Source organism: Pseudorasbora parva, chromosome 19 (genome assembly GCF_024679245.1).
Source record: "Pseudorasbora parva isolate DD20220531a chromosome 19, ASM2467924v1, whole genome shotgun sequence".
NCBI lineage: Eukaryota > Metazoa > Chordata > Actinopteri > Cypriniformes > Gobionidae > Pseudorasbora > Pseudorasbora parva.
The window spans coordinates 31,788,130-31,805,140 of NC_090190.1; the positions used below are offsets into that span (position 1 = coordinate 31,788,130).

At 37.4% G+C, this 17,011-nt stretch overlaps 2 protein-coding genes across 4 annotated transcripts; both read left to right on the forward strand.

Annotated features, from left to right (window-relative positions):
• The first annotated feature begins 185 nt into the window (after positions 1-185).
• tekt2 (tektin 2 (testicular)) lies at positions 186-15,389 on the forward strand. 3 transcript variants are annotated; one of them, XM_067426303.1, is made up of 10 exons: positions 188-440; positions 1,497-1,664; positions 1,937-2,062; positions 2,778-2,983; positions 3,153-3,296; positions 4,371-4,485; positions 4,623-4,730; positions 5,314-5,457; positions 8,132-8,211; positions 8,310-9,688. In XM_067426303.1, exons 2-10 carry the CDS (start codon positions 1,509-1,511, stop codon positions 8,506-8,508), a joined length of 1,278 nt encoding a protein of 425 aa, XP_067282404.1. In that variant the 5' UTR covers positions 188-440; positions 1,497-1,508; the 3' UTR covers positions 8,509-9,688. The 3 variants fall into 3 exon arrangements, with proteins under 3 accessions (XP_067282406.1, XP_067282404.1, XP_067282405.1); XM_067426305.1 differs by lacking the exons at positions 8,132-8,211; positions 8,310-9,688 and adding an exon at positions 15,144-15,389 and having other exon boundaries at positions 186-440; XM_067426304.1 differs by lacking the exon at positions 188-440 and having other exon boundaries at positions 1,163-1,664.
• On the forward strand, positions 15,285-16,515 carry si:dkey-211g8.9 (free fatty acid receptor 3). The gene has a single exon (XM_067426307.1). The coding sequence runs from the start codon at positions 15,285-15,287 to the stop codon at positions 16,314-16,316; it is 1,032 nt and encodes a 343-aa protein (XP_067282408.1). The 3' UTR covers positions 16,317-16,515.
• Positions 16,516-17,011: the final 496 nt, after the last annotated feature.

Genomic DNA, 17,011 nt, shown 5'->3' on the forward strand with positions numbered 1-17,011 from the left:
TACTGTGCTACGGCCATTGGACCTTGCCATTTTATCGCACCACCAATGATATTCTGGTCTATACTATTTTTCAGCACTCCAAATCCCACAATACGTAGAAATTTTTTGGAGAATTTTGCCTCCTGGTGGAGAAAATGCCATTGGGTTACTTTTGACTGGCAATTGGTTGCACCTTGCACATACTTCTTTTACTTTTGTTGCACAGTCCTGGCAACCCTGATATGCGATTCAACAAGAGACGAGTGGTCATTATGTCACGGTCAGATGATGACACTGTCTCAATGAGTGAGTAATTGCTGCGCGTTGCTATGCTATTTAAAATTTAATCATTGAATAAGCTGCGGTTGCGTCGCCCAGTAACCAGGAGACCCCCTTACCGTGTTTCCTGCCCTCACAACAACAGCAGACAAACAACACATCTGAAAGTTTCATCCGTCTCGGTAAGTCAAATAAAGGTTTCTGGCACCTTAAAAATAACATGTACATTCACATTTTTATGTAAATTAATATTTAAGTCAAAGTTAATATTTAAGGTGCAGAATTCTGTTTAAGGTTGCCATCTGTTTAGCAGTTTGCTTTAATAGCCCTGCTGTGTGACATCAATTTTCAAAATTCAACATCTCTCAATTGCGAGGTTATGCAAAGTAAATTAACACGTAAGAATATATGTTTGTGTTTTATCATTCAGATTATTTATAAATCAAATGCATGAATAAAACGGTGTGTAAATTGTTAATTAGCATTTTATTTGTTTAGTATTATTTATCCTCAAATTCACTCTAAAATCGTTGTAGTTTCATATAAACAGCTAAACAGCCACAGGGGCAAAAAGAATAGCATAATTTAGTAGTGTGCATAGGCAGTTAGACACAATAATTAATGAAAATCTATACCATTTGTATTATCATTTGACCAGCTAACAGATTTCAGAGCTTAACTAAAGCATCTGTTATTTTATTTTATTCTTTTGTTTGTATATATATATATATATATATATATATATATATATATATATATATATATATATATATATATATATATATATATATATATATACATACATACAGTTTCACAACATATACTTATCAGGGTGTACATTAATAGTAAAGACAGGAGCAGATCAAAGCCAAATGTTGGTGAAAAAGCACTTTTTAAAAGCACAAAGATAATGATTTTATTTATTTAACTAATGCTGCCTTGTTGGCTTTGGTGACCATGATATACGCCTGAAGCTGTTTATATAAAACCAAAATGCTTTCTAGAGTATGAAACAGAGAAGTTAAGACATCACCAATGAGTTTGGTAAGCTTATCTGACAGTCTGTCCAATTATAACAATCTAAATGAACAATAAACAAGCATTTTGTTAATTTGATGCAGGAATTACAATCAGAATGGTAAAACACAAACAGACCCCTTAGATTCAGATGGTTAACCATTTGCCGGTTTACCAGAGCTACTTCTTTTGTGTTTGTCATCTTGTTTCTATGGGACCAGATACCAGCAAACATGGCCACCCTGAGCTCGAAGCCAAGCTCGCGTTACAGTGTGTCTGACTGGGCAACTAACAATAAACAGATCTCAGATGTTGCTGAGCACAAGCGCAATATTTCAGATGATATACGGCAGGCAGGAAGAACTCTACGTAATGAGACGGCCAATAAGGTAGGCATTTAAGATCCGGTTGGAAGTTGAAAGATTACCACCAATGAACAAATCTGTAACACTTTATTCTAGTGTTTCTGTTACACATATTACATTACTTACTATAGTAATAAGAGTAATTTATGCATACTTACTACTAAACCAAAGCCTAACCCTAATTATGCAGTACATGTAGTTAATTAATATAACTCAGTAAATGTATAAATACACTGTAACAAGGACAGCTAAAATTAAAGTGTACAAATCCTTTGTTGTTTTTCTCATCCCATCAGACAAACTGGACAGAGTATGACAGCAGACGGCGACTGAGTGACAGAATCAATGAGATCACACGCTGGAAGGAGAATCTGAAAGCCTGTGCACAGGAAGTGGATGCAGAAATGGACGCACTAACTCTGGTGATTAACGTGTCCCTAAAAACGTCACTTTTTGGGTTGTTTTAACCCAAATTTTGGTCAAATATGGACAAACCCAGCTGTTTGGTTAATTATTCAATTAAATTTTTAACCCAACAGTTGGATTTGTCCATATTTTACCCAAATTCAGATTAAAACAACCCAGCATTTTCAGTAACAATGGCAATTGTTGATATCAGGAATAAAATTTCCACTAGTAAAAGTGTTAATTCTTGATATCAACAATGACGTCATCACCCGCAGAAATACAAGTTCTTGATAAAAACAATAATTCTTGAAATCAGTAATTGTATTTTCACTAGGTAAATATCACCACAGGCTGCCATTCAAATTCAATTGTTGATCAAGAATTTCACATATCAGAAATACATTTCTTATTAGTAAAAATCATCAAGTTTTTATATCAATAATTATGTGGTTATAGTGCAAATACAATACAATACAGTATAATATTTATTTATAAAACACATTTAAAAAACAACCAAGGCTGAAAGTACTGTACAGAAAAAATAAATAAGACTAAGAACTAGAAAAATAAAACTGAATTTCTAAATTAAGAAACATACAACAATAGTACAACTGTAGTAAAAAGAAAAGCAAAGTGTATTTGTAAAAAACATTGTATGCAATGTAAGAAATTTGTCTTCTAGAAAGACAAATCTAAAGTGTATTCATGAACTCATAAATCATTGCTAAGTCCAAGGAGGAGACAGAACAAGCCCTTGCGGCCACTGTTCTGCCCCTTGAAGTCACTGCGGAGTGCTTGACCCTGAGGGAAGGTCGTCGTGGCAAGGAGCTGGTCAGTGACCCTGTGGAAGCTGAACTAAAGAAGGAAGTTGAGGTGATTGATGGAGCACAACGCAGCCTTCAACAGTGCATCGATCAGGCCTTTGAACAGCTGTGGTAAGTACATTCAGATTGACATTAACTGATTAAAGCACTCAATAGCAATCAGCTTTGCTTGTTTTTGTATGACCGTGAAATTTAGATCATTATTATACATCATATCTCTCTTGATTTTGCCTGTTGATATGAAGATTAGGTGGTTTCTAATCTCAGAAGATCTTCTCAGTCGTTTACAGGAAGCACGGCAACAGCTGACCATTGACCTTCAGGATAAAATTGAGGCCCTTGATGTGGACATGTCATGCTTGTCTCTCACTATACAGTCACCTGAGATCTCCCTGAAGCCCAACCCCACAAGGGTGCCCCCTGGGTGAGCTTATGAATGTGCTATCTTGCTATGATAATAATGCCCAGAGACTATATTATAGGCCAAGAAGGATACCCAAATACTATTTTTAAAATGGTACCGATGACCCCCTTTAAGAGTTAATTTCACTGGAACTAAGGGGCCAAGCCCAACCCCTGAAAAACAACCCCACACCATAATACCCCTTTCACCAAACTTTACACTTGGCACTGTGCAGTGAGGCAAGTACCTTTCTCCTGGAAACCGCCAAACTCAGACTCGTCCATTGGATAGCTAGACAGAGAAAAGTGATTCGTCACATTTCAGAGAACACGTATATGCTCTGGAGTCCAGTGGCGGCGTGCTTTACACCACTGCATCTGATGCTTTGCATTGAACTTGGTGATGTAAGGCTTGGATGCAGCTGCTTGGCCATGGAAACCCGTTCCATGAAGCACTCTACACACTTCTTGAGTTAATCTGAAGGCCACACAAAGTTTGGAGGTCTGTAGCTATTGACTTTGCAGAAAGTTGGCAACTAATGCGCACTGTGTGCCTCAGCATGCGCTGACCCCACTCGGTGATTCTATGTGGCCTACCTCTGAGTTGTTATAATATCAATAACAGTCGACCGTGGAATATTTAGTAGTGAGGAAATTTAATTAATAGACTTATTGCACTGGTGGCAACCTATCACGATACCACGCTTGAGTTCACTGAGCTCCTGAGAGCGACCCATTCTTTCTCAAATGTTTGTAAAAGCGTCTGCATGCCTAGGTGCTTGATTTTTATAGATCTGTGGCCATGGAAGTGATTGGAACATCTGACTTCAATGATTTGGAGGGGTTTCCCAATACTTTTGGCAATATAGTATATTTTCTAAATATAAGTATTTTGTAATTTTGTTATTGTTTGATGATTCAAAAACTTGCAAAAAAGAAATACATTTAAAACATTAATTTGAATAATGCACTATCCAATTCAAATAGTATACATCATATTATAAATAAATATAGTTAGTTTATTGCAAATAAGGAAAACTATTTGAACCAATATAATATAATAATATATTATGTGTTTTATCCGCTTTGTTTGCAGTTCCACAACTCCCCAGCAGTGGGAGCAGTTCAGCCGATACAATATTACCCGAGCCAAAGAAGAGATGCAGGCCTCAGTGCAGATAAGAGAGAATAACAGCATCACAAGAGCACAGGTGCAACACCTGGTCTACAGTTTTAAAAAAGCTCAATTTAAAATATTCAAGGAACTTTTAAGATGTTAAAAATGACTTTGAACAATGTAACAGTATTTCGAATGATAACCATTCACTATATGCCTCTTCTCTATTAGGTGCAGAATGAGCTGGAAGCCCAACGAATGGCTGTGGAGTTTGCACTCCGTAAGCGAACTCACCACCAGGAACAAGCACATCACGAAATGCAATGGCAGCTGAAAACTGTAAGGCTTCATCTTTATTCTCCCTGTCGTTTTTATGTTTTTCTGGTGGTTTTGAATATGCAATGAAACATAGAGCATCTTGGCCATAGCATAAAAAACTCACATTAACTGTCATACAAAATAGGTAATTTAAGGAAGTGCTTTACAGTCAATTCAAATGGGAATGTGGAAGTTCAGTTGTAAAATATGGGTCATTATTCACAGGGAGATCAGGTGAGGCTTTAAGGTTTTGTATCAACCTGAAGTTTATTTTGTGATTATGACAAGCTGACTGCAAAATATCCACTTATTATATGACTTCCCACCAAAAAAAATCAATACACGGACATTGATTTGAGTGGATGCTATTTGTTTATATGAGAAGACTGTGGCGTAACAGGAGAGACACAATCTAGCACAGTGTTGGAAATTGGTTGTTAGGGATTATATAGGTCATTATATTAAAAAATATCTGATAGCAGAATGCAACTGATAGCGATTAATCATTTAGAAACAAGCATTCCAGATAGCCATGGGGTAATAGACGAATAGAATAAATAGGGCATTTGTCTTTTTTTTTCCAATTTATCCCACTGTCTCTCAGACTCAGGAGGAGATTGCTGAACTGGAGAAGGACATTAGAGGTCTGGAGGAGGACATGCATGCCAAGATGGCTCCTCTAAAGCTGGTCCACACCCGTCTGGAGAACAGGATAAAGAGACCTGGCATGGACCTGTGCCGAGATGAGGTAAACTCCACAACCATTTGAGTGGTAACCTGCAGAAAGGGGCAAAAAAATCCACAAAATTGGGCAGTTCCATTGGTGATTTATAAAGTAAAACTAACAGTCACATAACAGCTCTCTATTGATTAAGCACATAATCCACTAAATCCAAATTCGGCCCTGGCAAACCCAGCCCATCCGGCCCATGAGATCCCTGTGAATGTTTTTGCTAGGAGTTAGGGCCTTAAATTAGTGTAAATAAATAAAACTAGGACAAGGACAAATAATGATGGATATTATCGAATATCTGCAAATGCAGACAACAAACTTAATATTGTACTTTCGTCACACAGAAATGCACTTGACAGTAAAGCACTGATTTTGAGCTAGGATGCAGTACATTACTGCTATAATTTTGTCATCATTTACTCACCATCATGAATTCCAAACCTCTATGACTTTCTCTCAAAAAAAGAAGGTATTTTAAAGAATGTTGGCAACCAAGCCATTTTGGTTAGGCTACCATTTGAATATTGTTTAAACAAAAAAACAGACTCAAATCATTTTCTTTTATATTACAAATGAATTAATTAATTTAGGTTTGGAATGACATTAGGGTGAGTAAAAGATCACATTTTTGGGTTGAACTACCCCATTAAAAACAATCATATTTTTCAAGAGTTAACATTACCATTAGTATATGGTTTGTAAAATAGTATATAAACCATAATAAACGATTGATTTTGTAATAAAAAAAATATTGTAAACACACATGTAGAAAATACGAAAACAGCCTCCATAAAAGTAATTTATATTCCGCAATATTTAATGTAAGTAATAATAGCAACATTTTTAATAAATACTTTTTCCCCCAAAACACCTTATTTCTTTACTGTTAGCAGCTGCAAGGTTAATTGTAGTTGTGCTAAAGAGACAAGTTTGTAGTACACAATAGTGTGTAGGCTATTGCCGTTTTCCACTTTACCTCGTCATGTATTTACACGCTTGTGGCTGTTTTCAGCTAGTTTTACCACAGAACCTGTAATGTTCCCATTTCACACAATTGTATATAATAAAACTCGGAGTCAAAATGCTGTTCACTTGATAGAGCAGCAGGAACCTAGTGTATAGGTTCGTCAAATCAGCGCACGGATATTCACCTTTTGCAGTTTCATGCGCCATGCGCTAAGTAAAAATAAATAGATTAAAAAAGTAGATTAAAATAGATTAAAAAACGCCTAAATGGAGGGAATGTCTCTCTCGCTTTGGCCTGTCAATTTAAAAGACACACCAATTTGAGCCCCTTTCAAACTGCAATTCCGGCAAATGCATGGATAATGCGACCCGGCATTTGTTCGCGGGCCACTAGATTTGGTCCATTCACACTGCCAGCGAAATACCGTAATATGTGCGCTCACACACAACCCATAACGGTCCCGGATCGAGTTGACACGTGACATCCGGATGTGACGTATAATGGTGAGCTATATCAGCTTCAGCGCGGATAGTAAGGAGCTCCATGGTCTCGACTTGTGTCCAGTTTGCACACATTTCTGCTTGTTTAATTTTAGTTTCTTTTGTATACGAACACTCTCTGCGTTTAAGACACCGACTAGCTCTTCTGGCACTGCAGGGTTGTATTATTGAAAAAACAAGCTCTAGAAGTCACACGATAACTACGTACACGTTGCGGCATTAGTTTCGGCTTTTGTTCACACAGCGCTTGTCCCGGATCGAACCCCGCAATGTTACTAGGTCCCCGACCCGGGTTCAATTCAGTAATCAATTCCGGGACGTGGTTGCTTTTACACAGAAGGCGACCCGGCAATGTTTCGGGGATATTGCGGGTCCGACGTGCAGTGTGAAAGGGGCTCAATGGGCCCCTGTCGCTGCATGATGGGCAAGTCTGTGGCAAAAAACAAAACAAAAACCTTGTAGCCTATCGGCCCCAAAGCGCGTCGGCCCAATGGGAAAATGCCTGGTATGCCAGATTACCAGTCCAGCCCTACATGTATATCATAAACGTTTGTCGATCACAGAGTTAATCCAAAAAGCAAATGGGAAAATCCTATTGGGTTTTTCTCGAGGGAACCAGCATGATGCTAACTGCTGGTTGGCCTACAAAATGACGTCAGACGTGCACCACTCTATTGCGAGAATTGAAATGTTCCCATAATTACTGTATTGTGGCTGTGAAAATTTGGTGAACAACTCAAAACATTAAATTCCTGATCACATGCCAGAAGTATTTTCTATGAATGTGTGAGACTTATCTCATTATCTGCAATGGTTCAATTACTTAAATTTGACTTAAACAGTAAAACTATTTATGCTGCAAAACAGTGTGTTTATGTGATAAATTGATAATAAATTGATAAATCAATATGATGATAAATACTAGTTGGCAATATAAAGCAGCATAACAGGCTGTTTTTGTACAACTAAAATAACAACAGGACACTGGAAGCCTCACACAATCAAGTTACAAATGGCCACACTTGCTCTTATGGTAAAAATAAGGTTATTGTTGGATTTTGCCTAATAGTAAATCACACTGCACTTTATTTGATCTGCAATAAAGAGACGCATGACCTTTGTTCTAGGTAATTAAGTTAATTCACCCACTGAAAAACAAACACAATCCATCTTAATCTGCTGTGTTTTGATTGGTTATCTCATAATAACCCATTACGCTCAGGTGCAGTTTGGTTTGGTGGATGAAGCCAAGCAACTGGAAGCCACCATTCTAGCACTCAAACAGAAGCTAGCACAGGCCCAGTGAGTCCACTGTTTTATCTCCATTTATATAAATAATGCAAATTCAAAAAGAATCTGAGCTGTGAAAAGCTTTGATCTCGTGTCTTGTCTCTGACCAGGCACTCTCTGCAGTCTCTGAAGCAGCATGAAGCTCAAATGATAGAGGATCTGTCTCGTAAGCAGGATTCCCTGTCGTTGGAGCAACGCAGCAGTCAGACCCGTCTGCACCTGACTCTGGGGGTCCAGACTGAGGGTCTCCGTTCAGCTGTGGTGCCTCTAACCAACTCTAGCGGCAGACACAAGCTGGACCTTGCTTGAGTCGACGTCCTTATTCTTACCTCATACTTAAGGTGCAGTCACACTGTTGCTCGGTGAAATTTCACAGGCGAAATCCAGTTATTCCAAAAGGAGTTTGGGTGTTATTTGCGAAAAATTTCCCCATGCTGATTTTGTTTATGTTGGTCACGCAAGCTCACTGCTTTTATGAACGCTAAGCTGTTTGGTTTGAAAGTGACATCTGTGTGAGCTGTGCTTTATACATCTCTAAACTATTGAAAAGGGATGCCCACAAAATTTTGATGAAATTTCACTAATGTTACTGCAACTTTAATCCAAAAGCCTAAGCCGCCATTCCACTGCACACATTATTTGGACACAACCATTGGAATCCCCCAAATTAATGGCGGGAAAAACGGTCAGGCGACAGGTGCATGGTGAAAAGGGTTGCACCCAAAGACCATAAAAAAACATGGACGACGTGTCTTCACTACCTTCCATTGAAGAAAAATGAAGCCGCCAATGTCCGAATATGGCGCTGACATCTGGGGACAGATCTGGGACCGATTTGGGATTTCTGTACTAAGTCTGTGCAGTAGAGAGCAGGAAGTACAGCCGCAATATCACCCACCCACACTCTTGCAAATGCAAAACAATTCATTATGTCAATGTTAAATAAACAGTTATGGAAATTAGGGCTGGGCGATATGGCCCAAAAAAATTATCACAATATAATTTTTCCATATCAGTCGATATCGATAAATATCACGATAAATGTAAAATCTTTATTTCTTTAAGGTTTAAAGGCAAATTTTTGCTCTTGAGTGAAAGATGTAGAAAACAGACAGTTAACTGTGGTTTTAAACTATCCTTTATTGTCAAGACATGACAAACACTTCTCAACAGGTGAACAATTTATTAAAACAGGTAATTTATTTATTAAAATATTAATTGTGGTAAGCATTTTAAATTATTTCTTTTTTGATACATTAATACATCACCAAAGACAAACAATTATGATAACGATGTACAAGTCTGATGTTTTAGTGATTATAGTTTGGTAGCGTTAGCTTGCAAGTTTCCCACTACAACTAACAAGGTAATAAGCCTGCTGTGAATGTAGTTTATAGATTTAGCACTGTGTTGGGCTCAATGTTATATGGAAGAACTTCGAAGAATCACGATAATTTAATAAATAAATTCCACGTGGTGAACCTATGATAAGCAGGTGAGTAATTAATAACAGAATTTTCATTTTTGGGTGAACTAACCTTTAAAAAATATTAATATTAAATTAATAATTAATTAACAACAACCATGCATTTAAAAAAATACATGGTTATTCATGGTTATATCAATGATGTTTAGGCCTATAGGATTTCAAACATTAATATGATGATAAAGAGTGGAGCAATGTCAAATACAGATTTTACTTGTTACAAACCATGTGGATCATTGTGTTGTATTGTTAAATGGTCTTTTTGGTTTCATAGTCCTTTCTAAAACCCAACGGTAATCCATCTATCAATAGATTGTTATTTTATGTTTGGGAAGAGAAGCTAATGTCATTTGAAAGGCTCTATTTAGACTGGACTTTGACTCTCAGTGATGAACGAGATAAAAGAATGCGTGACAAATCTATGCCCATCCATTGGTGAGGGTTTATCAATTCTGCTGAAGTTGACAGCTTCACTAATGTCTCTAAATGGGACCATTTGCGTTGTGAAATAATGGGGAGCAAGGTATTTCCCTACGAGTTTAAATGCATGGCAAATATTACAGAGCTCAGATCATGCTTAATCACATATTGTTAAATTGTGTGATCAGTTCATATTTAAATGCTATTATATAAATACTAAAGTGCTACCTTTGGTGTTGCTATGTCTGTTTTTGCTGTATATTGCTATTCTTGTAAACCTAAGTGTTGCTGAAGCTTTCCATTTTCTTCACATTTTATACTCAGTATATGTAATACATAATTTGATGTGGTTAGGAGTGCGTGGTTTGAGTTTAATTTTTTTGAGAATAAAAATATTTAGATTACACTTAATTCAGTGTTTTTATTTGTTTAATTTTAGACTTTATTATAATATAAAAAATATTCATATACTAGTCTTTAAAGGTGTCATGCACTGGCTTTTTTATTTGTGTATTCTGTTTTCTGAGGTCAATGACGTTTGCATAGTTTTTACATTCAAAAACTGAAGCCACTGAAACTTAGAAGTAAACACCCACGGCTAGGATTGGATAAGATTTGCATATTTAATGAGCTTCTGCTCCCCTGTCAGTTCACATGAGGGAGGGATTGTGTTGAAAGCAGCAACCGGAATGATTCTCTGACAGGGCTCAGTCTCAAAAGGTCATTATCAAACAAACACAATGATTTATTTTTCATTCACCCACGATTGATTGGAATATTATTTATGATTTACTTGGCCCACCCGATCAGTGGATATAAGCGCTCTTCAAACACAAATGAGATCAAGATTTTTTTTTTACTTCACTATTTAAGATTGACCAGCCTGCCGACGGGCTTACATTTGGGCTTCGAGAGCCCTGGGAGTCTAATCCCGAATCGCAATGAACCAACAAATAAAGGATTCTCCAGCCTATGACAGTGTGCTGATATGCCGTGTTAGACACGTCATGTACATATAATCAATACGATCTGTAACAATGCAATACTATCGCATATAAAAAAAAACACTTTTTACTCACATAAGTGTGTTGTACCATTTCTGTCGGATCCAATATAGAAGGCACAGCGTTGTGTTTTATTCTCAATATGTCTGCAAATCCAGTGTCGACCTGTACCTTATTTACAAACAATTATCTTGCTATCTTCGGCATGTTTATTGCTCGGTAATGTGATCAGTTTAGCTCCACGAGTCGGTGGGCGGAGCTACAGAAGCAGCGTACACATAGAGGCGGCATTTCACCCTTGTCATTGATTTGAGAGCCTCGTTTTCTGGGCCCGGTGCCTATAAAAGCTTTTCTTTTACTAACAGAGAAGTTTTCAGCTCTGAAACTTACAGGATATTCTTATATTACCATGACCTTTTATATATCAAAGGCTCAAGGGAAAGTTGATTTCTCAATTCATCCCCCCTTTAATATATTTCTTGAGATCCCTTCCGCTCACAATTTCTACTTTGCATGTTAACACTGATATGTAATGGAACAATATGTTCTTCTGATATATAATGGTGCCTTTTCCAGTTGTGATATATTCTCCCAGTATCAGTACTGTGACCATTTGTATCACTCCGCTTGCGGCATGATGGTTGAGCAAATCCACCATATTTATAAAAAGTAAAATACTAGTGTTGTTGTGTCATTAAAAAAATAGTTTTTGTAGGCAATAATGTAGTTATTTAGACCTCAAATATGTGACTCATATGAGAGAACAGCAACATTTTCCACTGGCTTTTTGTAGATAGGGGTTAAACATGAGATATAATTAATTGAGGGTAAATCAAACAAGCAGTCTTTGGGTTAAGGGGAAAATTAATTTCCATATATTTAGGCTATTTTCAACCTAAATCCTGTACTAAAGCGCTGCTTTCGTACATTTGGCTGAATTTGTTATTTCCTATTTTCTTTTATAATGCCATTGTTGTTGATTTAATATTAGTTCAATAAATATTATTTTATATTAGTGATCGTGATATGGACTTCAGTGAAAGTTACATTTTTAGGCCATTAGATAACAGTAAAGATTGTCTTCATAAAGATTGGCTTGCTTTACTCATTTGCAGCGATGTGGCAGTAGCACCATCATATCTATCTGACTACAACAACATAACACGCTCTCACACATTTATTTTTTAATTATTTGCCATGAGTAAAATTTACACGTGTTTTAAACAACCAGATACATTTACATTTGTCCGGTTTAATTTGAAATGCTTACATGCACCTTCTGAATTGGTTTGTTTGAGTGATCGGAATTAAATACGTCTCGAAAGACTTAGATGATGGTTCTATGTAACGCGTTACTGGCATCACTGGGGTTGAGTTCCGGACATTCAGACTAATCTCATGTTTGTATGCCATTTTGGCATGCTATCAAGACCCATAATCGCTTTTTAGCATTCAACACCATTTCATTCTATCCCCCTACACTGCCCCTACCCCTAAACCTACCCAACACACACACACACACACACACACACACACACACACACACACACACACACACACACACACACACACACACACACACACACACACACACACACACACACACACACACACACACTGCCCCTAAATCTACCCATCACAAGAATCATTCTGCATTTTTACATTTTCAAGAAAACATAATTTAGTATGTTTATAAATCCATTTACATTGTGGACACACACATAATGGTTTGTTTTGGCGTATAAATTCACGTGGAATCACGCCGTAGACATTCACGCGGAGATGATGGTTCGTTTCAGTGTAGCCCCTTCTGTTAGGACTGGGACTCGGTCTGCCGTCATGAGAGTCGGACGCTCTAACAAGGAGGCTAAAGGCTGCAACCTCTAGCGTCAGTCGCTAGAGCGTCTCCTGAGGTCAGAGGAGTGAGGTTTACTCGCACAGTAACTACTACCAGCTGGCCTGCGTTACATCAGCGTAGACATTCATGCGGGATCACACGGCGTGGACATACACAAGGATAACAGTTAACACGCCTCTTGGCTTTAGAAACACTTGGCACGCCACTCATGATGTCATGTTGGGACACTGATGAGGCCAGTCCATCATTTTCAATGTTCCAGCAGATTCCTTCTGTCGCATGTAGTTCCAGCAATAGTTAGAAGAATGTTTCGGATCATTGTCCTCTTGGTAATTAAATCCAGGCCCAATAAGACGATTCCCAGATCCCAAGTGTTCTAATAATTTTGTACCACCAATGTAGTTCTAAAGAGACATTTTAGAATTAGTAACAGAAGCTTGGGCTCAACTGTTAAACTGTCAACTTGAGATTTGAATCCATGCCAGAAGGAAGTAGTTCTGTACAAAAGAGGGGTTTTAAAGACACCCTGTTGTTGTTTCTTATTTATTTACTTACTTGTGCCATTGAACTGTTGTATAAATGCAATATCACACTCATGCGATATGGCTGTATATCAGGATGGCTGTGATTTGCGTCATGCCTAACATTGCCCTTCAGCTGTGACATATTCACGATACAGCACAGCCTCTTGTACCTTATTTCTTACATAGCAGCACTGTGTGATTACCTGCGGCCTCATGTCTACCCTTACGAAACAAAAATATATTGCAATATACTAGAATTTATATTGCAATACATTAGAAAATATATTTCAATGTATCAGAAACTTCCTCATATATTTGAAAATATATAGCAATATATGGATGGACAACCTATTGCTATATATTGATTCATATATTAAAATACATTGATATACAAACAAAACTGAATTATTTCATGTATGTTTATTGAAACAAAGTATTTTTTGTGAGTTAAGCAAGCTCCTGCATATGTTTACAGAGGTTGATTAACAATAGCCCAAATCAGATGGTGCATGACATTCAATATATTTTCTATATTTAGAAAATATTTCTATATTATATTTTAATCTGTTATATTTTAAAATATATGACAGACAGTGTACATTAGATTATTTCATATTTACCATGTATACAATATATATATGATAATTATATACTATGTAATATAAATCAATATATTTAAGACATATGTTCCCATATAAATCTGATTATATTATCCAGTACATTGAGGTATATTATCTCACATAAGTTTACATATATATTTACATATATATACAATGACTCTTCCAATATATAATTTCATATATTGTAGGATATATTTCAATATACATAGCAATATATTGAATAGTATAATAATATGTATTTATTCAATATATGAAAACGGCAATAATTGCAGTATTGTCCCATATATTGCAATATATAACTTGCATATATAATATATTATTATATAATATATCATATATTACCATGTAAATTTCACAATATATGGAGACACATGAAATATATTGTCAACTAATATATTGAGAAATATATTGTCAACAAATATATTGAGAAATATATTGTCAACTAATATATTGAGAAATATATTTTTGTTACGTAAGGGTGGCCAAATCACAGCCGTGCTGATATACTGCAATATCACACTTATATATAGATATATACAAACACAGAAAGATCAAGATGCATGATATATAGCCAGTAGATCTAAAGGCTTTTTGCACGCCCCTATAAAAGCGTCAAGTTAATTCATTGCATGCTATGGCCAATGCTGAAAGTCATCCCCAAACAGTGTCCTAGTGAGTTTACAGCTTTAATGGTTTAACTGTCCAGTTCATTATATGTGACAGAGTCACGGCTGGATGGGCTAGGCTTCCTGTAAAGCCCAATTATTCTGAATCATTTCACTAAAGGGGCCTGATCTGATGTGTGCACCAAGGGCAAACAAGGTAACATGAGACCATATAAATGCCATCTTGCTACATTAAGTACCCATCCCCTTGACTCATATCAGACCAATTCAAGCTCTTAGATGCAGTAAACACCCATCTAACACCCCTGCCATGCCCCCTTTTTCTCTCCGCCCTAGTTTTTGCCTTCCAAATAAATATAAACTTCCATGCAAATATGAACCTTCATCTATTTTTATTCTCACACAGATTGGAGAGTGTTCGGCATTTGATCTGATTCAGGAACGACTATTCTTTTCCAAATGGAATAACAAGGGAATCCTGAAGGCCGATGGAGAGCCTGTATCTGGTATTTGTTAATTGAGCACCAAATCTAGAAATTGATCTGACATGGAGCTTTCTGCATCCAGCTATGTCTCAATGATGGTCTACTTCTTCACCTTCTTGCTCGGACTTCCCGGCAACCTCCTCGTTCTTTTCGTGTACATCCGTAAGGCGCGGAAACACGGCGCCACTCCCAATGTAGTCTACGCTCTTAACCTGTGCGTGGCAAATCTCGCTCTAGTGTTGTGGATGCCAGTCAAAGTGGCCGAGACTGTGCTCCAGGGTTGGGCGCTTCCAGCCGCGGTGTGTCCCGTTTACAGCTTCTTTCTATTCTCCTCGGTCTACGGTAGCAGTCTGATCCTCACAGCGGTCGTCGTGGGCCGTTACCTGAGTATTGCCTTCCCCATAACTTACAAGCTCTACCGCCGGGGCCGTACTTCTTGCCTAGTGAGTGCCATCTTGTGGGCTTTAGTGCTCTTACACTTGGGTTTTGCTTATCTTGCCGAAGGAGGGGGACATTTTGTGTCTTTATCAGAGCATAATGTCTCTGCGTGCTATGAAAACTTCACCCAGGAGCAGTTGGACGTGCTGGTGCCGTTACGTCTAGAGATGGCGCTGCTGCTCTTCCTTGCTCCGCTTGTTTTGTCAGCCTTCTGCACGCTGCGCTGCCTAGTGCTTGTCAGACACTCTTCTTTGCCTTCTGGTGGGAAAAGAAGGGTATTAGCCATTGCACTCTCCACATTAGTAGTATTTGTGGTCTGTTATGGACCCTACAATGTTTCCCATGTGGTGGGCTTTGTTTTGTACACTAACGTACACTGGAGAAGTGAAGCCATGCTTTCCAGCTCCTGCAATGTCTTTCTAGAGCCCGTGGTCATGTTGATGCTTTCGCCTTGGACACCGAGGGATTTGGTGGACAGACTGTGCCGTAAGCGAAGAGACAGATCATGCAAGTCATGGCATCAGCACCACAGCAGTAGGGCTTCCAGGAACCCTCAAACAACAACCACACAAGCAGTGTCAATAATAAGCCATGGAGAATCTAAAGATGAAAAAGCAAGAGCAAACAAATCAGACTCGTCCATAAAAGTGACCTGATTAGGGTTCCGCCATACACTCGTGGAACAAATGAGAAACCTATGAGTCACCCATATTTACGGGAAGGATATGGACTGTATGATAATGTTTTGGTGGTCATTAAAGATATCCGACGAGAGAGTGCAATTTCTATTCTCTAATGGCTGCCTCTGGGTTATTTAATTACATTTTTGGCGATTTTAACCAAAAATATAAACTATAGTAAAAAAAAAACAATTAATAAATAGTATCCAGTAAGCAATAGCTCATATCACCATCTTGGTCATTGTGTTTGAACGGCTATTAGACGTCTTTTAAATGCAAATTTGTTTGCTGAGTAATATCCTTAGAACGTGAGATCTATAGAACATTTTAAATACCAATAATACTAATGTACCATGCACTTATTTGTAACTATTCTATGAAACACTTATTCTGTAAATATTGTTATTTCTACTATAATTATACTGTGAATGTGTAATATGTTTAAAATGGGCACTGTAAATATACATTCAATTACCTCTAAAAGTCTCCGGAATTATTTCATTTTCAATGCAGTTTTTGGTTTATGTATGGATATTATGAATTGTAAGTATGAAATTTATGTTGCTGCATGTAATATATATTTTTTTTTTTTAAAAAAAATTTTTATGTGCACTCCTCTGCATTTTACAGGTTTTACAGGCTTTAGATCAAAACAATGGTCCTCTATTTTC

Bases quoted from the DNA above. Each gene is read 5' to 3' on its own strand.
- si:dkey-211g8.9 (XM_067426307.1), top strand. From the start codon at position 15,285: ATGGAGCTTTCTGCATCCAGCTATGTCTCAATGATGGTCTACTTCTTC.
- tekt2 (XM_067426303.1), top strand. From the start codon at position 1,509: ATGGCCACCCTGAGCTCGAAGCCAAGCTCGCGTTACAGTGTGTCTGAC. The intron at 1,665-1,936 runs GTAGGCATTTAA...TCATCCCATCAG, and splicing joins GTAATGAGACGGCCAATAAG to ACAAACTGGACAGAGTATGA. The intron at 2,984-3,152 runs GTAAGTACATTC...AGATCTTCTCAG, and splicing joins CAGGCCTTTGAACAGCTGTG to TCGTTTACAGGAAGCACGGC.